General features: G+C 44.4%; 1 protein-coding gene across 1 annotated transcript; it reads right to left on the bottom strand.

The window, feature by feature from the left end:
* Window positions 1-1,416: 1,416 nt before the first annotated feature.
* On the bottom strand, window positions 1,417-21,174 carry ZNF619 (zinc finger protein 619). Its single transcript, XM_059880184.1, is given in 4 exon segments — window positions 1,417-11,953; window positions 17,252-17,372; window positions 18,063-18,263; window positions 21,165-21,174. Coding segments are annotated over 4 exon segments (1,776 nt in total). The 3' UTR covers window positions 1,417-10,509.
* Window positions 21,175-22,685: the final 1,511 nt, after the last annotated feature.

Below are 22,685 nucleotides of genomic sequence, written 5' to 3'. Positions count from 1 at the left end.
GCCAGGAGAAATATCAATAACCTCAGATATGCAGATGACACCACCTTATGGCAAAAAGCGAAGAGGAGCTAAAGAGCCTCCTGATAGTGAAAGAGAGTGAAAAAGCTGGCTTAAAACTCAACATTCAAAAAACTAAGTTCATGGCATCTGGTCCCATCACTTCATGGCAAATAGATGGGGAAACAATGGAAACAGTGACAGACTTTATTTTCTTGGACTCCAAAATCACTGCAGATGGTAACTGTAGCCGTGAAATTAAAAGATGCTTGCTCCTTGGAAGAAAAGCTGTAACAAACCTAGACAGCATATTAAAAAGCATAGACATTATTGTGCCAAAAGAAGTCCATTTTGTCAAAGCTATGGTTTTTCCAGTAGTCATGTATGGATGAGAGTTGGACCATAAAGAAAGCTTAGCACTGAAGAACTGATGCTTTTGAATAGGGGTGTTGGAGAAGACTCTTGAGAGTCCCTTGGGCAGCAAGGAGATCCAACCAGTCAATCCTAAAGGAAATCAGTCCTGAATATTCATTGGAAGGACTGATGCTGAAGCTGAAACTCCAATATTTTGGCCACCTGATGCAAAGAAGTGACTCATTTGAAAAGACCCTGATGCTGGGAAAGATTGAAGGCAGGAGGAGAAGGGGATGACAGAGGATGAGATGGCTGGATGGCATCACCGACTCAATGGACATGAGTTTGAGCAGGCTCCGGGAGCTGGAGATGGACAAGGGAAGCCTGGCATGCTGCAGTCCATGGGGTCACAAAGAGTCAGACACAACTGAGCAACTGAACTGCAGACAAAGGTATCTGCCACTGGGATAATCTCATCTCATTTTAAACCACATTTCCCCAAACACAACCCCACCTGGGTGGACACTCATCCGCACCTGCCATAACTGCTTGTCAAAGGCAGGCCTGAGTCTGGCACCTACTTCTCCAAACGCTAATTTAAGAAAAGCTGTCAGGAAGCCAGATGCCCTCTGAGCATGCCTTCTGAAGCAAGGCCATGGTCCCCTGGCTTTCTGCACGGCTCTCAGATTTGAGAAAAGGAAGAGTCTCAGATCTAAGGAGAAAAGAGCTCTGAGTGAAACCGCCCCTCTCTTGCAGTCCATGTGAGCATTACTCCCCTTCACATCTCTCACCACCATCCCTGGACTCCCCTAACTCTTAGAACAATGACTGTTCTACGACTCCATGGCAGCCTGCGCCTCACCCATGGAGTTTTAACTGCTCTGTCCACTTACTGGCAGGGCACAAGGCTTCTAAAAATTTACTACAACACTCCATTATCCAGAACTGAGTCTCGGCTAAAGGAGGGTCCTAGCCTCAGTGACTGCTTGGGTTGGAGTAGAAAGTTATTTTTACTGAATGTGTCAGTAAAGGCGAGTGCAAAGAAAAAGAGAGCAAATCGGGCAATCAGGCAAGAAAAGGGAAATTTATTAGAGGGAAATGGGAGGGTGACTGGCCCTTAAGGAGAACCAGCGTCCTCCCTTTCTTACAGGGTCTTTCTTATACCCCACCAATGAAAAATTCTCTGAAGGGATGGTTAATTTTTAGCCTGTAGTTGAGTCCTGTGGTCACGTAGCAGGAGGTCTGGAATCTGGTGGTCTCGTAGCTTTGAGAAGGTAGGCGCCAGTGAGAAAACAGAATGTCGTTTGGGCAATTTGCTTAGTCTCAAGGATCACTGGGATTTTATTCTTTGTTTTTGAGCTCAACATAATGAGCCATCTTAACAATGAGGTGCCATGTGGGCCCTATCAGTGTCCAGTGACCATAACCATTGATAAAGATTCTGTCCTTGACCAAACTCTAGCCAGGCTCCTGTAAGCCCTTTCTTGGCTAGGCTTTTGAACCTTCACCTATAAATGTTAGGGAACCACAAGTCCATGTGCCCAGCGCATTGTAAGGCCAAACAATACCAAAATCTCAGAGTCTGGAACAGAGAAAGGTTTATTGCACAGCCAAGCAAGGAGATGGGTGGCCCATGCCTTAAAAACCCCAAGCTCCCCAAAAGTTCTCAGCAAAGCCCTTTTATAGGAAAGGTTAAGGGAGGGGTGTGGTTAGTTGCTGCAGACTTCTTGATGTCAAATCCTTTGTTCTAGAGGGCAGGTCATGATCAGGTAAAGATGTTCCTGTAAATCTCTACCAGACGAATGTTACTCACCGGAAATACTCTCCCAGAGGCCTATTCTTTTCAGAGGCAAGGCAGTGGAAGCTGCTGTAGGGGAGAAATCATGCCACTATTTGTTCTTATCAGCAACCCAGCTTCCACACTGGAATGACTGTGAAAAGAGAAGGAAAAGCAGGAGAACTATAAACAGAAATGAACAAGATGGAGAGCTATAACTAGAGAGTCAGCCTTGCCACTGCTGAGTTAATTACACACATACATCCCAAAGAAAAAGATCCAAGAGCCACAGAGCCTCCCTCAGTCCATGACCAGAAGTACCTGTTTACCCCGAACATAGAGCACAGAAGAAATCATTGGCGGCATATCCCCACTTCACATAAGTGAAAGTCGCTCAGTCATGTCTGACTCTTTGCAACCCCATGAACTATACAGTCCATGGAATTCTCCAGGCCAGAATACTGGAGTGGGTAGCCTTTCCCTTCTCCAGGGGATCTTCCCAACCCAGGGATCAAACCCAGGTCTCCCGCCTTGCGGACAGATTCTTTACCAGCTAAGCCATAAGGGAAGTCACTTCACAAAAGCCCACCAGCAAATCTACCCCAATCCTGGTCAGCCACAAGCCATCAAAAAGGAGAATCTGAATGCACAGACTGAGCTCACTATGAGCCAGGAAATGTTAATGGAGGATAGTCAGTGTATCTGGTGGAAGATTGTCAAAGATAAATTGCCCAAAGCTTCCCTAAAGTTATCTTTGTTGCAAGGAGACATGGACTACAGGAATGACAGGAAGATTGTAGGGAATTCCTGGTGGTCCAGTGGTTAGGAGTCCATGCTTTCCCAGGCCTGGGTTCAATCCCTGGTTGGAACTAAGATCCCACAAGTTGTGTGGCACAGCAAAAGAAGAAAAAAAAAACAGATAGCCATCAAAGAAGTCGGCCACAGATATCTTTTGGGTACTTGCTCCCTTTCCACAGGGCGGGGCCCCAGAAGCTCATTGCATTGTGTGAACCACCCTACCCTCAGAGGAGAGCAGGCCAGAAGTAAGCACTTAAACTGGACAATTCAGATTGTTTTTCCTAAGAATATGGACTCAAGCCTGGGAGATTATGCTTGGGTTGGTCCCTAGAATGGAGTTGTAAACGTGGGACCTGTAGCAAATTCTGCCCGGTGCCTGGAGATGAAGAAAACAGGAATTCAAAGAGGGGAGAAGAGGTGGAAGGTGCAAAGCCTGCTTAGACTGAGCCTGAGTGTTGCATGAAGTTCTGACTGGGTTTCTAGCCTCCAGACCCCTCTGCTGTAACCTCACCCTTGGGTGCCAGGATACACACAGGAGTCATAATAAATTAAGTATATCTGAGTTAATTCAAGTGGGTCTCTGCTATTCTTAAACAGATCCTAAATAATATATTTAGCAAGTCATCAGTCAATGCAAATGTCTCAGAACTGAACTCAGGTAAAATGACACCCACATACCTTTCTGGAGGGAAGCAGGCAGTCCTCAAGCAAATCGGCAGGGGTGGGGGAGGTCAACTGGTTATACTGTTATTTCACTTTCAGAAAAAAAGTAGAAAGTTGTGAAAGAACACTATGTGTAAGTTTATTTTTACACATCTATCCTTTCTGTGAGCTACATTATGGCCCTTTTCAAAAAAACTCCAGAACATCTAATGAAGTGCCAGACACCTGACAACCCTGAGCCCTGAGTTAGAAAGAATGGCCCATTACTCACCCTTCACCTAGTAGGTGCTGTGGAGACTGATTAATAATGTTCAATTAACAACAGGGGGAAACCCTAAATGCCTGTTGAATTAATGAGTAAAGGAAGAACTAAATGGGAAAACAGAAGTTACCAAAAGTCAGAAAATGATAACTCTCTTGGCTGGGAAGACTCAAAAGCCACTTCCAGCCCAGAGGAGATCTGTTTACTTCATCTACACTTCTTGCTTTCCTCTCTTGGTATAATCTGTTTAGAAGTTCCTCTTTTCTGCAAGAGTCCTTAGTCCCGCCCTTCCTCGTTATAATCCTCTCAGGTGCCTTGAGCCCCTTCTTGTTAAACGGTGTTTTGGGGAAGTAAATAGGACAAAATTTATATACATATATACACACACACATACACATATTACATATAAATATATATTATTTCCAACACACACACACATCTCTATAGGTGTGCATGTGAAGAGAAAAAGTTAAAATTTTACATAACCTCCTGCTCCTTCGCACCTCTATAACTCAGCTTGCTCCTTGCAAAATCTGGATCACGTAGGTCACGTAGTCTCAGAAAGTGGGGACTTACAATACTAGGAACTGGAGCTTAACTCTCATCCTTGTCCTGCTCTTTGCAAATGCCCAGCCCCTGCACAGCTGCTTAATCATGCCTGTCCATGTAAAGGTGAGGCACCCCCCTCCCCATCTTGACTGCTATTCCCGTGTGCAAAACCCCTTAGTTTAAACCAGCCTATTAACAGCTAGTGTTGCCCACTATAGTCTGTCTATAATATCTCTGTAACCACTTTGTTCGGGGCTCAGAGCTCGGAGTGTTAACTCCCGTGGGCCCGCGGGAATAATAACCCTGAGTTCTCCAACTCTCCAAGTGTGGTGCCTGGTTTCTTGAGTACTGATTTCTGCAACACATGTGTCAGAAATATGATAATGAAACCATAGTTACTGTCATTTCCCCTACATTTTGACTTTTTCTTTACAATGATTCTGGATAAGGCATCTTTGCATACTGTGGAAGCTCTGACCACAGTTGGGTAAATAAGTTTGATTTGTGCCTGTTAGTCTCTTGTATCGGAGAAGGCAATGGCACCCCACTCCAGTACTCTTGCCTGGAAAATCCCATGGATGGAGGAGCCTGGTAGGCTGCAGTCCATGGGGTCACTGGGAGTCGGACACAACTGAGCAACTTCACTTTCACTTTTCACTTTCATGCATTGGAGAAGGAAATGGCAACCCACTCCAGTGTTCTTGCCTGGAGAATCCCAGGGATGGGGGAGCCTGGTGGGCTGCCGTCTATGGGGTCGCACAGAGTCGGACATGACTGAAGTGACTTAGCAGCAGCAGCAGCAGCAGCAGCAGCAGTCTCTTGTATTACATAAACCTTATCAAGAAATGAGAATAAAGGAAAAAATCCTTAACACCCTACCAATCTTTTAAATTTCTCCCTATGCTGAGGGAATTTTGGGGGCTAATAAAAATTTTCTATGTCTCAATTATATAACTATATTCATTTGTCAAAACTCGCCAAACTGTATATTTAAAAGGATGGAGTAACTGTCTATAAAGTATATCTCAATAAACCTAACCAAAATCCAAACCCAATCTTTATGCCCAACGTACATATCATTTTCTTAGTATCCATCCCCATCTAATTATTTAAAAGTAACTTCTATGTCACTACACTGTCTGAAGCTGTCATTCTGAGAAAGGACAGGGCATCTAACCACTGGGTGAAAAGTGTGATCAAGCCAGTGAGATCATAACATCTGGTCAGATCAGCATCCTTTAAACTCTTGTGTTATCAAAATCGTTAATTAGAAAATTAATTCAAAAGCACCCCACCTCCAGGACTTCCCTGGTGGTCCAGTGGTTAAGTCTCTGCACTGCCAATGAAGGAGGCTCAGGTTCAATCACTGGTCGGGAAACTAAGATCCCATATGGTGCCCAGCTTGGCCAAAACATAAGATGACAATAACAATAATCAAATTAAATATAAAAAGTACCACCCCTCACAAACGACTGATAGGGGCCGTGGAGCAGATGTGAACATGTGAGGGCAGGCATGGTAACTGACCAGGAGCAGGCTCTCCTCTAAGACAGGAGCAGCAGCAAGTCACAGCTGGGTTTCTCTTCCCTCCGGTGTTTCCCAGTGTGATGCCAACAAGATCACCCCGTGTCTAATTTAGAGACACACCCAGAGGCCTGCCCTCAATGGCACAAGTCACTTTTGTACCTACATACTTGAATAGGCACTAAAGTTAAATAGTGGCATGGATGGGAGTAGCAAAGAAACCCAAACAGAAAAACCACATCCTTTTTCAATCATATTCTTGTCACTGATTATTTTCCTGCTCTATAGCTTGGTTACACAAGATCCTGATAATGGTCATTATCAAGGTAATAGAAATCCAAGGCTAGATGCTCCACAGTGAACTTTGCTACTGGCCCCACCAAAGGGCCCTCCTGAAATTCTGGATAGTTTTTATGGTTACTTCCTCCCACAGACTGCATTTCCTCTACTTGGTGAATTACAATAGCCCTTCTCAGTTGTAATGCCATCCTCCCAAAACCCAAAATGTTCTATGAACTCTTCCAACTCTAGTATTAGAAGGCAGAAGTGGACTGACGGTAGGCCAAAACTGGGCATGATAAAGAACAAATACTGGAACCTCCCTGGTGGTCCAGTGGCTAAGACTCTGTGCTCCCAACGCAGAAGGCCCAGGTTCAATCCTTGGTAAGGGAGCTAGATCTCACATGCTGCAACTGAGAGTTCATATGCTGCAACAAAGACTCGAAGCAGCCAAAAAAAAAAAAAAAAGGAACAAATACTACTGGGAGTTCCCGGGTGGCCCAATGGTTATGATTCTAGGCTTTTACTACCTTGGCCTGTGTTCAGTCCCTGGTCAGGGAACTGAGATCCAGCAAGCACCATGGTGCAGTCAAAAAAAGAAAAAGAAAAAGGAACAAACACTACCATTTCGTACCAGGGGAAAGTGAAGCTGTTACTTGCTCAGTCGTGTCCAACTCTTTGTGCAACCCCAAGAATCTATACATGGACATCAGCAGATGGTCAATACCAAAATCAGGTGGATTATACTCTTTGCAGCCAAAAATGGAGAAGCTCTTTACAGTCAGCAAAAACAAGACCAGGAGCTAACTATGGCTCAGATCATGAACTCCATATTGCCAAATTCAGACTTAAAATTGAAGAAAGAGGGAAAGCCACTAGACCATTCAGGTATGACCTAAAGCAAATACCTTATGATTATACAGTGGAAATGACAAACAGATTCAAGGGATTAGATCTGATAGACAGAATGCCTTAAGAACTATGGATGGAGGTTTGTGACATTGTATAGGAGGCAGTGATCAAGACCATACCCAAGAAAAAGAAATGCAAAAAGGCAAAATGGTTGTCTGAGGAGGTCTTACAAATAGCTGAGAAAAGAAGAGATGTCAAAGGCAAGGAGAAAAGGAAAGATGTGTCCATTTGAATGCAGAGTTCCAAAGAATAGCAAGGAGAGATAAGAAAGCCTTCCTCAGGGATCAATGCAAAGAAATAAAGGAAAACAGTAGAATGGGAAAGACTAGAGGTCTGTTCAAGAAAATTACAGATACCAAGGGAACATTTCATGCAAAGATGGGCACAATAAAGGACAGAAATGGGATGAACCTAAGAGAAGCAGAAGATATTAAGAGGTAGCAAGAATACACAGAAGAACTATACAAAAAAGATCTTCATGACCCAATCACGATGGTGTGATCACTCACCTAGAGCCAGACATTTTGGAATGTGAAGTCAAGTGGGCCTTAGAAAGCATCACTACAAACAAAGCTAATGGAGGTGATGAAATTCCAATTGAGCTATTTCAAATCGTAAATGACAATGCTGTGAAAGTGCTGCACTCAATATGCCAGTAAATTTGGAAAATGCAGCAGTGACCACAGGACTGGAAAAGGTCAGTTTTTATTCCAATCCTAAAGAAAGGCAATGCCAAAGAATTTTCAAACTACCACACAAGTGCACTCATCTCACATGCTACCAAAGTAATGCTCAAAATGCTCCTAGCTAGGCTTCAACAGCATGTGAACCAAGAACTTCCAGATGTTCAAGTTGGATTTAGAAAAGGCAGAAGAACTGGAGATCAAATTGCCAACATCTGTTGGATCATTGAAAAAGCAAGAGAATTACAGAAAAACATCTACTTTATTGATTATGCCAAAGCCTTTGACTGTGTGGATCACAAGAAACTGTGGAAAATTTTTAAAGAGATGGGAATACCAGACCACCTGACCTTCCTCCTGAGAAATCTATGCAGGTAAAGAAGTAACAGTTAGAACTGGACATGGAACAACAGACTGGTTCAAATCGGGAAAGGAGTATGTCAAGGCAGTATATTGTCACCCTGCTTATTTAACTTATATGCAGAGTACATTGTGAGGAATGTTGGACTGGATGAAGCATAAGCTGGAATCAAGATTGCCAGGAGAAATATCAATAACCTCAGATACGAAGACAACAGTGAGAGACTTTATTTTTTTGGGCTCCAATATCACTGCAGATGGTGACTGCAGCCATGAAATTAAAAGACACTTGCTCTTTGGAAGAAAAGCTATGACAAACCTAGACAGCATATTAAAAAGCAGAAACATTACTTTGCCAACAATTGTCTGTCTAGTCAAAGCTATAATTTTTTCAGTAGTCATGTATGCACATAAGAGTTGGACCATAAAGAAAGCTGAGTGCATAAGAATTGATGCTTTTGAAAAATAAACAAATGGGGCCTAATCAAAATTAAAAATTTTTGCACAACAAAGGAAACTATAAGCAAGGTGAAAAGATAGCCTTCAGAATGGGAGAAAATAATAGCAAATGAAGCAACTGACAAAGAATTAATCTCAAAAATATACAAGCAACTCCTCCAGCTCAATTCCAGAAAAATAAACGACCCAATCAAAAAATGGGCCAAAGAACTAAACAGACATTTCTCCAAAGAAGACATACAGATGGCTAACAAACACATGAAAAGATGCTCAACATCACTCATTATCAGGGAAATGCAAATCAAAACCATAATGAGGTACCATTTCACACCAGTCAGAATGGCGGTGATCCAAAAGTCTACAAGCAATAAATGCTGGAGAGGGTGTGGAGAAAAGGGAACCCTCTTACACTATTGGTGGGAATGCAAACCAGTACAGCCACTATGGAGAACAGTGTGGAGATTCCTTAAAAAACGAAATAGAACTGCCATATGACCCAGCAATCCCACTACAGGGCAAACACACCAACGAAACCAGAATTGAAAGAGACATGTGTACCCCAATGTTCATCGCAGCACTGTTTATAATAGCCAGGACATGGAAGCAACCTAGATGTCCATCAGCAGACGAATGGATAAGAAAGCTGTGGTACATATACACAATGGAATATTACTCAGCCATTAAAAAGAATACATTTGAATCAGTTCTAATGAGGTGGATGAAACTGCAGCCTATTGTACAGAGTGAAGTAAGCCAGAAAGAAAAACACCAATACAGTATTCTAACACATATATATGGAATTTAGAAAGATGGTAACAATGACCCTGTATGCGAGACAGCAAAAGAGACACAGATGTATAGAACAGTAATTTGGACTCTATGGGAGAGGGCGAGGGTGGGGTGGTTTGGGAGAATGGCATTGAAACATGTATATTATCATATGTGAAATGAATCGCCAGTCCAGGTTCGATGCATGACACAGGTTGCTCAGGGCTGGCGCACTGGGATGACCCAGAGGGATGCGATGGGGAGGAAGGTGGGAGAGGGGTTCAGGATGGGGAACACATGTACACCAGTGGCGGATTCATGTCAATGTATGGCAAAAGCAATACAATATTGTAAAGTAATTAGCCTCCAATTAAAATAAATAAATTTATATTAAAAAAAAAAAGAATTGATGCTTTTGAACTGTGGTGTTGGAGAAGACTCTTGAGAGTCCCTTGGGCAGCAAGGAGATCCAACCAGTCCATCCTAAAGGAAATCAGTCCTGAATATTTATTGGAAGGACTGATGCTGAAGCTGAAACTCCAATACTTTGGCTACCTGATGTGAAGAACTGACTCACTAGAAAAGACCCTGATGTTGGAAAATATTGAAGGCGGGAGGAGAAGGGGATGACAGAGGATGAAATGGTTGGATGGCATCACTGGCTCAATGGACATGGGTTTCAGTAAGCTCTGGGAGTTGGAGATGGACAGGGAAGCCTGGCGTGCTTCAGTCCACAGGGTTGCAAATAGCTGGACACGACTGAGCAACTGAACTGAACTGATGGACTGTAGGCCACTAGAGTCCTCTGGCCATGGAATTATCCAGGCAAGAATACTAGAGTGGGTAGCCATTCCCTTCTCCAGGGAATGTTCCCGACCCAGGGATTGAACTCAGGTATCCTGCACTGCAGGCAGATTCTTCATCATTTGAGCCACCAGGGAAGCCCTACCAGGGGACAGAAGAGGGGAATCAAACTTGGTCCTTAAGTATTAGAACTTAAGTGGAGCTGGGAAAACAATAATGACTTACTTATAGGAGACCAGAAGAGTATCTTTAAAGACATGAGCAGAAGCCCAGAAGAGTCTGCCACTCTAGGGATGACAGAGTTGGGGACATGCAGGAGCTCACAGGGAATGAGGTAAAGGGTTCAGGCTATGAGTAGTTGACTTCCAAGGAGAAGCATGATTCTGAAAGAAATGCACAACTTGGACAGGTGAAGACATGGCCATTTCCGATGAGGGGAGCAGCAGGAAGAGAGGCACAGAAGGAGGAAGCAGCGGTGCCCGTGGACAAGACAGGGGCGCCCCTGGCGTGGCTGGGGCAGGTCGCGCATGTTGGGGAGACAGAGGGGATAGGACTGAAGTGGGGCGGCAGGGCTTCACTGGGGATGGCCTTGTAACTCGGTCGGGTTTCTTCCTGGTGTGCAGTTTCTGATGGTGAATGAAACTTGTGCTCCATCTGAAGGATTTCCCACACACTTTACACTCATAAGGTTTCTCCCCAGTGTGAACTCGCTGATGCTGAACCAGGGTGATTTTCTGATTGAACGCCTTCCCACACTCCTGGCATTCATAAGGTTTCTCCCCAGTGTGGATCCTCTGATGTACTATAAAGCGTGAGCTACAACTGAAAGTTTTCCAACATTCGTTACATTTATAGAGCTTTTCCCCAGTGTGGAACCTCTGGTGCTGGAGAAACAGTGAACTCCGGTGGAAAGCCTTGCTGCACTCCTTACATTTGTAAGGTTTCTCTCCAGTGTGGATCCTCTGATGCTGAATCAGGACTGAATTTGAACTGAAGCTTTTCCCACACTCCTTACATTCGTACGGCTTCTCCCCAGTGTGAATTCGCTCATGGATGACACGGTCATAGTTACACTTAAAGGCCTTCCCACATTCCTTACACTTAAAGGGTTTCTCCCCAGTGTGGATTCGCTGATGCCAGATAAGTTTTGAGTTGTAGCTGAAGGTTTTCCCACAGTCCTTACATTCGTAGGGCTTCTCTCCCCCGTGGAGTTTCTGATGCTGAAGGAGGTGCGAGTTTTGATTGAAAGCTTGTCCACATTCCTGGCAAGAGTACGGTTTCTCCCCAATGTGGATCTTCTGGTGCCGTGACAGTTTTGAGTTATATCTGAAGGCTTTGCCACGTTCTTTGCATTTGTAGGGCTTCTTGTCCATGTGAATTCTCTGATGCTGGTGAAGGTCTGAATGTTGGTTGAAATATCTGCCACACTCACCACAATTATAAAATACCTGTTCTCTAGGGAGGCCCTGCTTAGTAATGAGATGCATGCAGACACCACGGCTTCCTTGCAATTGTCTGGCTATCTCTTCTCTTTCAACAGTGGAGGATGGATGATCCTGGACTGGCAAATCTGTGAAATCGCCGTTCTTTGAGTGTTTTTTCTTCCCTGGGTCATACAGCTGCAGCTTCTCTAAGCTGTTCTCAAAGAGAGGGTGCCTGGGAACATCCACCAGCAGCACCTCCGTTATCAACTTGTGAGACTCTGGTCCCTTTGAAATCCTCAGCTCTGCAGTCTGCCTTCCATTCTCAGTCTTGTTTTACCACCTAGCATGATGAAAACATAACATGATATCACTGAATCACTCTGCTGTACATCTGAAACACAACACTGTTAATCAACTGTATTCTAATATGAAATAAAAATTCTAAATAAGTAATAAAGACACACAAACACTGAAAGTGAAGGGATGGAAAAAGATATTCCATGGAAATGGAAATAAAAAGAAAGCTGGAGTAGCAATACTCATACCAGACACAATACAGTTTAAAACAAAGACTGTAACAAAAAAAAGGGTATTATATAATGATAAAGGTATTCAAAAAAAGAAAAGAAAACATAACAGTCACCTAGTTATGCTGAAAGGAGAAAGGGATTAAGCAGTACTATTAATGCCATGACCAGGACATGTGTACTTCTGGAGAGAGACATAGCCTCCTGATGATACCCTGAGGGAAAAGTAAAAATATTGGAGGTAAAGAAAGCAAGCAATGCCATTAGGACAACAAAATCAGTACAGACAGCAAAAACTATTAATGGAGACAAATGGAAAAAGAAAAAACAGGAATAGGGTGGAGAAAATGCTGAATGGGAAGCAATTAAAAAAGCAGAGGGAGGGAATTCCCTGGCAATCCAGTGGTTAGGATTTAGCATTCTCACTTCTGCGGCCCTGGGTTCAATCCCTGGTCGAGAACTAAGATCCCACAAATCACAACGCGTGGCCAAAAGAAAAGAAAGCAGATGGAGCTGAGGTTGAAGAAGATCTTTACACTGGAGCAAAAAGAGCTGGGTAAGCAGCTCTCACAGCACACAGCATCCAGAGGGCTGGAAGATGCTGTCTGCAACAGTGGATCTCAAGGCCCCCCGTGAAGGCAAGAAACTGTCCGAATGCTTTAGAATATTTTGTAATGTTTAAAGAAATGTTTTATATTGCAAGCCTGACTGGGGAAAGGACGGTTTGTAATACTGCAGGTTGTGAGGGGTTCATAAAAGGAACGTAATTGCAAAACCTGTGTGCTGTCCAGTGGGAGAGAGACTTAACTGTGGAAGTGAGAGGGTAACAGGCAGGAAGGCCAGGGGTCTCCAAATGGAGGAAATAGCCTGCAAGTGTCAGACATTTTTATCTCTCTTAAGCGGCAGGAAGAAACAAACTAGCAATATTTTTTCCTTCTCTATACAAATTTAAAGGGAGGTTTCTCTTAAAATACTGTGTTGCCATAATGACACCGGTTTCGCCTGAGGTTAGCTATTCTCGAGCCTAGAAATAACCAATGCCTTTTTCTTATGGAAATGTTCATCTTAAGCTATGCTAATGTACTATGCCTTTACCCCAAACTCTGTCTCCAAGTCGGTTCCGCCTCTTGGCCCAGAACCTACTTGACAAACCAGTATGGATATTGTTCCCCTAATCTATGTAAATGAAACTATTTGTATGGTGGTCTGCCCTTCTTCAAGATTCAAGTTAATCATTTTATGGCCCAGGATAAACCATTTGGTGCCAAGATTATCCCAAAATGCATCTTATGGGTGAGGGGCCTGGTGCCATTCTGAATTTTAAGACATTCCTTTCTTTCATTAACAGACTGCTAGTGACTATATAACATCCAGCTAAAGACTAGCAGGGGGGTACTCTTTCTGCCCCCTTCTGATGCCTATGTCAGAAGCTTTCTCTATCTCCTTTATACTTTAATAAAACTTTATTACACAAAAGCTCTGAGCGATCAAGCCTCGTCTCTGGCTCCGGATTGAATTCTTCTCCTCCGGGGGCCAAGAATCCTGGTGTATTCGCGTGATTCAACAACAACCTTTCAGAAGGAAAAAAGACATGGCTGGTTCAGACCCTTCTAGGACTGCAGACGGCCATTGGTGGGGAAGGGGGACCCACACTCTTACTGGTGGCGCTACAACAGAGAAGCCATGTTTGCCTTTCCAGGCACCAAGGATTTGACAAATGAAACTTGTGGCTTAGTGTTTCTCAAGTGTTTCTGACCATGACTCACCGTTTAGATCCCATGGAAACAAGAGTTTTGAAGAACACTACCCTTAATAAGAATGATGAATATATGACGGATTTTATACTAGTTTGGTCTATTTTATTTAAGTCTAGCCCAATCTAGTCTACTTTTTAAATGGTGAGCACAACTCACTAAGGAGTTGCAACCCAGAATTTTAAAAACACAGTTCAAGATTCTCAAGAACAGAGGTCTTCAAAGTGTGGTCCCAGGACCATCATGGTCTGGGAACTCATTAGAAATGCAGATTCCCAGGCCCTACCCCAGTCTACCAAACTAGAATTTCTGGAGGTGGCGTCCAGCAGTCTGAGTTTAACAAGCGTTGCAAGTGATTCTGACGCACACTAGGGTTTGATATGGTTTTTCCTGTGGTCATGTATAGATGTGAGAGTTGGACTGTGAAGAAGGCTGAGCACCGAAGAATTGATGCTTTTGAACTGTGGTGTTGGAGAAGACTCTTGGGAGTCCCTTTGACTGCAAGGAGATCCAACCAGTCCATTCTGAAGGAGATCAGCCCTGGGATTTCTTTGGAAGGAATGATGCTAAAGCTGAAACTCCAGTACTTTGGCCACCTCATGCGAAGAGTTGACTCATTGGAAAAGACTCTGATGCTGGGAGGGACTGGGGGCAGGAGGAGAAGGGGACGCCAGAGGATGAGATGGCTGGATGGCATCACTGACTCGATGGACGTGAGTCTGGGTGAACTCCAGGAGTTGGTGATGGACAGGGAGGCCTGGCATGCTGCGATTCATGGGGTCGCAAAGAGTCGGACACGACTGAGCGACTGATCTGATCTGATCTGATCTAGAAACTAAAAGAGGCAGCTGGAGGCTGTGTTTTAAATTGTTTTAGGTTGCATTGTCTGATTAGGGCCATTAACCACATGTGGCTATTAATTAAAATGGAACCAAGTTAAAAATTCAGTTCCTCAGTTGTATGACCAACATCTCAAGTGCTCATGTGGCTAATGGCTCCCATATTGGACAGTGCAGATACATAACATTTCCATCACTGTAGAAAAGTGCTACTGGACAAAGCTGTTGACAGGCTAATGGACAATGTGCAGCTGTGGCAAAGAGAGACACTGACAACTGCAGGTGGGCCCCTGGGAAAGCTTTTTACATCAAGGTGGGCTCAAGTGTTGGAGTCAATCTAAAGGCACTAGATGAAGACAGAACTGGGGTGAGTAAGAAAGGGCATTTGGTTTACAGAGGTTCTGAATAGCATTAGGAATTGAGGGAGTTTAAGAACAGGGGCGACCAAATGAGAAAGACTATCCACCAAATCTGTGGATAGTTCTTTACATTTAACTTCAATTCATTAGCTTTCAAAAAAGGGGAATTCCCTGGCAGCCCAGTGGCTATGACTCTGTGCTTCCACTGCAGCAGGGCAGGGGTTCTTCTACTCCCTGGTTGAGGAACGAAGATCCCTCACCCAAAAGACAAAAAAGGAAACCACTCATTCCCAATAAATAAACATGTGTTCTACAAATCAACTGATGTGAAACTTCACATGAATAGAATGAAAGAAAAGAATCATACAATCATCTCAACAGTTAAAGGCTACCCTGAAAGGTCAGTTGGTAAAGAATGTGCCTGCAATGCAAGAGACCCCAGTTCGATTCCTGGGTCAGGAAGATCCACTGGAGAAGGGAAAGGCTACCCACTCCAGTATTCTGGCCTAGAGAATTTCATGGACTGTACAGTCCATGGGGTTGCAAAGAGTTGACACAACTGAGCGACTTTCACTTTCAATAGGTAAAGGAAAAGAACTTGACAAAATTCAACATTCACCATAAAAACTCTTAACAAATTAGGTAGAGAAGGAACATGGGCTTCCCTTGTAGCTCAGTTGGTAAAGAATCTGCCTACAATGCAGGAGTTACTAGTTTGATTCTGAAGTTGAGAAGATCCCCTGGAGAAGGAAATGGCAACCCATTCCAGTATTCTAACCCTGGAGAAGCCCATGGACAGAGGAGCCAGGCAGGCTATTGTCCATGGGGTCACAAGAGTTGGACACGACTTAGCAACTAAACCACCGCCACAGGGAAGGAACATATGTCAACATAAAAAAGGCCATAAATGAAATGCCCACAGCTAACATCATACTCAAGAGTGGAAGGTTGAAAGTTTTTCCTCCAAGATTAGGTACAAGAGCATCCACTTTCACCACTCCAATTTAACACAATGCTGAAAATCCTAGCTAAAGCAAACAGACAAAAAAAAAAGAAGAAGAAAGAAAGAAAAGAAATAAAAGGTACCAGAATTGGGAAGGAAGAGATACAATTTGTTCTATTTGCACATAACAAGATTTAAAATATAGAAAATCCTTCAGACTCAACAAAAAGAATAGTTAAATCTAATCAGTGAATTCAGTAAAGCTGCAGGATATACAATTAACATATAGAAATCTGAATACTTTCTATACACTAACAATGAGTTTTCTGAGAAATAAAGAAATTGATCTCATTTATAACAGCATTGAAAACACTAAAATACTTAGGAATAAATTTAACCAAGGGGCTGAAAGATCTCTACTCTGAAAACTACAAGACATGGATGAAAACGACCAAAGAAGACACAAATAAATGGAAAAATACTCCATGTTTGTGAACTGGGAGAATTAATACTGTTCAAATGTCAAAACTGGACTTCTCTGGTAGTCCAGTGGTTAAGAATCCACCTGCCAATGCCAGGAACATGGGTTCAATCCTTGTTCCAGGAAGATCCCACATGCCTTGGAGCAACTAAGCCTGTACACCACAATGACTAAGCCTGTGCTCCAGACCCTGTGCTCCACGACGAGAGAAGCCACTGCAACAAAAAAGCCTTGCGCCACAAGAAGAGGAGCCTCTGCTCATTGTAAAGAGAAAACCTGAACACATCAAGGAAGACCCAGCACAGCCATAAATAAATAAATCTTAAAAAACAAAAGTCAGTACTGCTGAAAGTCATCTATAGAGTCTATGCAATCTCTATCAAGTTGCCAACGGCATTTTTTTTTAACAAAAGTAGAAAAACACTCCCCAAAATAAATATGGTTTCTTTCAAAAGCTACTTCCCAATTTAGTGTTTAGGGATTTATAAAAAGTCCATTCTTCTGCTACAGTTTCTCTCTCACAGACACACAAACACATACAAAATGTCCTTACAGAAACAAGTTCTCTGTTTTGTATATATTCTTAAGTTAATCAACAGAAGTCTATCTGCACTAGTAAAGGTTTGAAATCCTTTAGCTTTACAAAGAAGAATGACAGAAAATGAAAGGTCTGGACTCGTCTTTTCCAGTTTGGGGCTGAAGCTCTATGGAGAAGAGAATGGCAGGTTTTCCTGCTTACCTCCGCAGGTGCCTCTCGGGTCCTCTCCCCTGACCAGTGTCCAGGGATCCAGGCGCCCTGGTTCTTCCCCTCGCTCCAGCCAGAAGATCAGATCTGGTTTGGGGAATGGAAATGCTGCTGAAGGACACAGAAAAGGAATAGAAAGTTGAGGAGAGTCTCCTCGGACCCCTCTCAGTCTACCCTCCGCTTTGCCAGGTGGAAAGAGCAATGACGTCCCAGGAGACGAAGGGAGGCCAGAGTGGAGAGACTCTGGGGATGAAAGGAGGGCTCAAACTGTTTTGCCCAGGAAGCTTATTCTGGCTCTGAAAGCACAGGAAGTCCACACTGTCACTGGAAGTGTGTATAGAAGGCCTTAGGAGACTCTCACACAGAGGAGATGGGGTCACAGTCTCCTCCAGGGAACTGAAAGAGTGAAGGAACGAATATGGAACCTTCTCAGTGCTCTGACCCCAGGGGCTTTGCCCCTCCCAGGAGAATTCCCAAGGGGAAAGAAGGAAGTTTTTTTTTTTTTCTTTTGGCCACACTGCTCAACCTGTGGGATCTAAGTTCCCCAATCAAGGATTGAACCCACACCCTTGGCAGTGTGGAGTCCTAACCACTGGACTGCCACGGAATTTCAGGGAAGTCTTGTTTAAAACTGAAATGAACCCAGATCTTTCTCCAGTAGTTAGTTACTCCTGCAACTGAGGATCAGGGAGCTCAGCTCATGGAGCATCAATTCTGATGGTATTAGAGATCCCACATACATTATAGAGGAAGCCAGGAGCCCCCAAGGGCAGAAGCTGAGTTTTAGGAAGAAGGACTCACTCAAGGAAGTTATGTTTGGGTAATTCTCCAGCATCACCTCCCTGTACAGGGCCCTCTGCGCAGAGTCCAGGCTGGCCCATTGGTTCTGGGTGAAGTACACGGCCACGTCCTCAAAGGTCACTGGCTCCTGAAACAACAGGCTTCTTCTCAAGCCCCGGACGGAGGCAAAGGGAGGGGCCTGAACTTCAGGGAGGGCGAGTCCTGGAATAAAGAGCCACCAAAAAAGAAGCAGAGGACTTGTAGCCATCACTGTAAAGACCCGTTTAGACAAAAACCACTGCTAGATGCAAAATCTAGGAGGAAATGTTGATAAGCAGGATATCTGCATGATTTTAAATGATTCCCAATAGATTTCTAATCAGTTGCAGGGGGAAAAAATAATAACTATACAGTGAAGAAATCAGATAACACCTTGACCAGGAAATCTAAAGTTGGCTAGTGTGACTGATGAACTGGATTTATAATTTTAATTCATTTTAATCTAAATAGGCACCTAGGTAGCTAGTGGCTCCCTTACTGAACAGTGGAGAACAGACACTTTGCTGACCCTGAATGTTAATATTCTGCCTCTACTTCCTTGAAAGTCAGCAGCTGAAAGCACAGTCCTGACCATCTTCCCTCACATTAGGGCTTCCACCCTCCACACCTCTCTAATTACTTATGTATCCTTTGTTCTTTGTTCTCTGCAACATGCAGATTCTCAACATCCAGCTCCATCTCTCATCATTCTGCTTCATTCCCTTGCTGACACTTCTTCCCTCTCCATTATTAAATTAACAGGGGACTTCCCTCGTGGTCCAGCGGTTAAGAATCTGCCGGCTAATACAGGGGACTGGGGTTCAAGCCCTGGTCCAGAAAGATTTCACATGGCATGGTGGAACTAACCCCGTACACCACAACTACTGAGCCTGTGCTCTAGAGCCCGTGCTCTGCAACAAGAGAAGCCACAACAGTGAGAAGCCCACACCACTAGGGAGCAGCCCCTGCCCCTGCAACTAGGGAAAACCTGTGTGCAGCAACGAAGACCCAGCAAAGCCAAAAATAAAACAAATACATTTAAAAAAATCAATGGGGCTGTTGATTCCCCTACATGGGAAGTGGGTTTCAGAGGCGGCACAGATTCATGACAAACAGCATAGACTTTAGAGCTGTGGTTCTCAGTGGGGGGCAATTGTGCTCATCAGGGAATATGTGGTGGTGTCTGGAGAGGGTTTCCGTTGCCACCACCTCCGGAGGGTGGTGATGCTACTGGCACCTAGTGGTTAGAGGCCACGGGTGCATGTTACTTAACATCCTACAGTACACAGGAGGGTCCCCCACAGCAAAGGATTACCTGGCCCGAAACAGCAACAGTGCTGAGGTTGACGAACGCAGCTCTACAGTCACACTCCCGAGGTTCAAATTCCACCACTATAGCCATTAGCTGTATGAACTTAGATGAGCCACTTAACGTTTTGTGCCTCAATTTCTTCATCTAAAAAACTGTGATCCTAGCAATCCCAAGCTGACGAGGATCTTGTAAGGATGGAATGAATTAGTATGTGTAAAGCAAACATCACCTGGCACATGATAATATATAAATCTGAGCACTTATTACAACAACAGATGAGACTGGGGGAACTTCCTAGATGATTCCAAATAACAAGTGTTTCTCATAAGAGACTGTAGCAAAGACTGACAGTTATTAATATATCTATCCATCCATCTATCTCACTTCTAAGAGGTTTCTAAAAGAGAAGAGCTGAGAGGTTTGCATTTTTAGCATCTCCTCTTCTAGGTGGAATGTACATGAATGCTGGAGATCAGGCAGCCGCCTTAGACTGTGAAGTAACCCTGGGCAGGACAGCCAGTGCTAGGATGGTGGAGCAGAAAGACAGAAAGAACCTGCATGTGTGACGATAGTGGAGCCATCACACTCGCCCTAGACTGCCTCTCCCAGACTTCTCTGGTGTGAGAGAGAAGGTTTTTTCCTGTTTAAGCCACGTTTAAGCCACTGTCACTTGGGGTTTGTTTGGCCACACCACAGAGCATGGAGGATCTTAGTTCCCTGACCAGGGATAAAACCCACACCCACTGCAGTGGAAGCCTCGAGTCTTAACCACTGGACTGCCAGGGAATTCCTCAATTGGGGGGTTTCTTAGTGGAACATAATCCCCCATGACTACCATACTTTAGGCAAAGCCCCTGGAGAGGAAAGACTGACCCCAAAGATATTAAAATGTTTCCTAACATGGAACTGATGTTGGCTTAAGTGCTGAAACAGAAGTGGATGGTCCAAGGTCCAAAAAAATAAACCAAATATACACTGCTCTGAAGTTTCTGGGATGGAGCTTTCTCATTTTATAATACATCCATTACATGACACACCAGCTTTCTCATTGCATGGTCTAGGACTCTGGAGAGAAATTCACTGAAATCATCCTCTATCAGTAAGAAAACTTGAGAGGGAACACTTCCTTTAATGCTGCATGAATTTGTGCCAACAATGAATACAGCCTTTTAACACAGATTAAGCTGCAGTTTTTGCAGTGGACTTAGAGGTACTGGCTTCAGCGCCAAACTCAGCACTCCTCCAAGAATTCACCTCTCTCATCAATCCACACCCTCCAATGCTCCCAATTTGGGTTTCATTGCACCCTGACTCCATGGTCTGCAGAGCAAACTCCTCCTGTGGGCATGCCTGTTTAATCTCAGGAGGTGGCCTTCCTCTGTGTATTGCCACACAGACTAGTGCTCCCCAAATTTTAACTTGCCCACTAATTCCCCAGATATTGTACAAATGCAGATTCTGATTCAGTAGATGAGGTTCTGCCTTTCTAATAAGCCCCCTGGTCAGGCCAAACATGTTCATCTGTGCACTGTCCTCGCGGTCTGCCTGGATGTAGATTCTCATTTTCTAGAATTTCTAGGCTGGTGCTTCCCTCTTTTCATACCTGATCCTTCCGAATTTATTCTACTCTCCCTCATCAACTCCCCTAACACACTCCTTTGCCATACTCTTTGATGGATGCAAAGCTAAGCACAGGACTGGCCAAGGCATGTCCTGTAATGCCCTTTCATATCTGTTCTGAATGTGGAAATCTGGAAAAACACTCAGCTCACCTGGGACCATGTCTGGAGAATGGCTGATGACCCCTAGCTTCATGCCCTGCCCTGTTTGGAAAAGCAAAAACCTGGAGAGCTAAGAGGAGAAAGAACCACAGTGAGACTAACCCTATCTTGTTTCTCACACTCACCACCTCTTCCTCCCTCAGTCTCCTCACCACTATCCTAGGAAAGATACTCTTAGGACACTCTGGATGTTCATTGCACCCCCACTAGGGATTCACTGCATGCTGCCACTGCTCCTTTGTACACTCTACAAATTTGCCTGATGAGGATAGAAATTCCTAGAAAGAATCTGAAGCAAGAGTCAAGGACTGCAGAACATTTGACTTTTAAGAAAATCCCTGGCCCACTTTGAATGCATTACTATGTAGTCTGCACTGAATGCTTCTCCTGACCATGGTTGGCCAAGATCCCAAACAAGCTTTTGTAGAGAAAATAGAGTAATACAGGCCTCTGGACCTCTGCAAGGGCTGCAGAACAAAATGCAAGTGGAGTTCTGACCCCGGGAGGAAAGGGAAAAAGGGAAGCCCGCATCCTGATCTGAACACTCCACCCTGGGAAAGAGGTGACTCCAAATGTGACCGGTCCCCACCCTGAGTACCTCAGTCAGAGGAAGGAGGTCGGGCCGGCCCTTCAGGGCAGAAAGGTCGATTGCTCCTCTCCAGCAGAGGGCTGGGCTCAGGCTCGCGGAGCTTCGGAGGCCTCTGCTCGGCGAGCTCCAGGATGAAGAGGACTGCGCCACCAGGGAATGGGATCGCGGAATTCCCTGCAGCTTGGTGATCGCGAGTGCCAGCACCGACCGTAGCCAAGGCGGAAGCGCTCCCAACTGGCGCTCTCAGCGCCTCTCTAGGAAGCCCGGAGGCTGGCCTTTCTCCATGGTTCCCCCCAAGCCAGATACCTGATGACTGCAGGCGCATTAGCTCGTACCTGTGGCTGCTTACGCCAAGTTGACACTTCGTCAAGGACCGAGATTCCACATTATACTTGTGATGCTTTAAGTTATGGCGCTAACACTTGCTGTGTGCTTAGTCGCTCAGTCCTGTCCAACTCTTTGCGACCCCACGGACTGTAGCCTGCCAGGCTCCTCTGTTCATGCGGATTCTCCAGGCAAGAATACTGGAATGGGTTGCCATGCCTTCCTGCAGGGGATCTTCCTAACCCAAGGATCGAGCACACAATTTTCCACGTTGCAGGCGGATTCTTACCGTCTGAGCCACCAAGGAAGCCCCACACTTGCTAGCAGCAACTTAACCTAATGAATATAGCCCGTCTCCCCTGCTTAGTGGCTGATGGTCTGGACTGTGACCTAAAATCATGAAATCTGAGATCTGACTAGGTTCAAATTGTCTTCACTGTATGGCCTTGGCAAATTACTAAACTCTTCCTCAGTTTCTAATTGAGAATGGAAGTAGTTTCAAACTCATAAACTGAACAGATTAACTGAGTCAATTCATAAACTGCAAATTATCACAGAGATACAGGGTGTAATACTATGACTTAAGAAATACGTATTTG

The sequence above is a fragment of the Bos taurus genome, chromosome 22 (assembly GCF_002263795.3).
Source record: "Bos taurus isolate L1 Dominette 01449 registration number 42190680 breed Hereford chromosome 22, ARS-UCD2.0, whole genome shotgun sequence".
NCBI classification, from domain to species: Eukaryota; Metazoa; Chordata; class Mammalia; order Artiodactyla; family Bovidae; genus Bos; species Bos taurus.
This window is presented reverse-complemented; position numbering and strand designations above follow the sequence as displayed.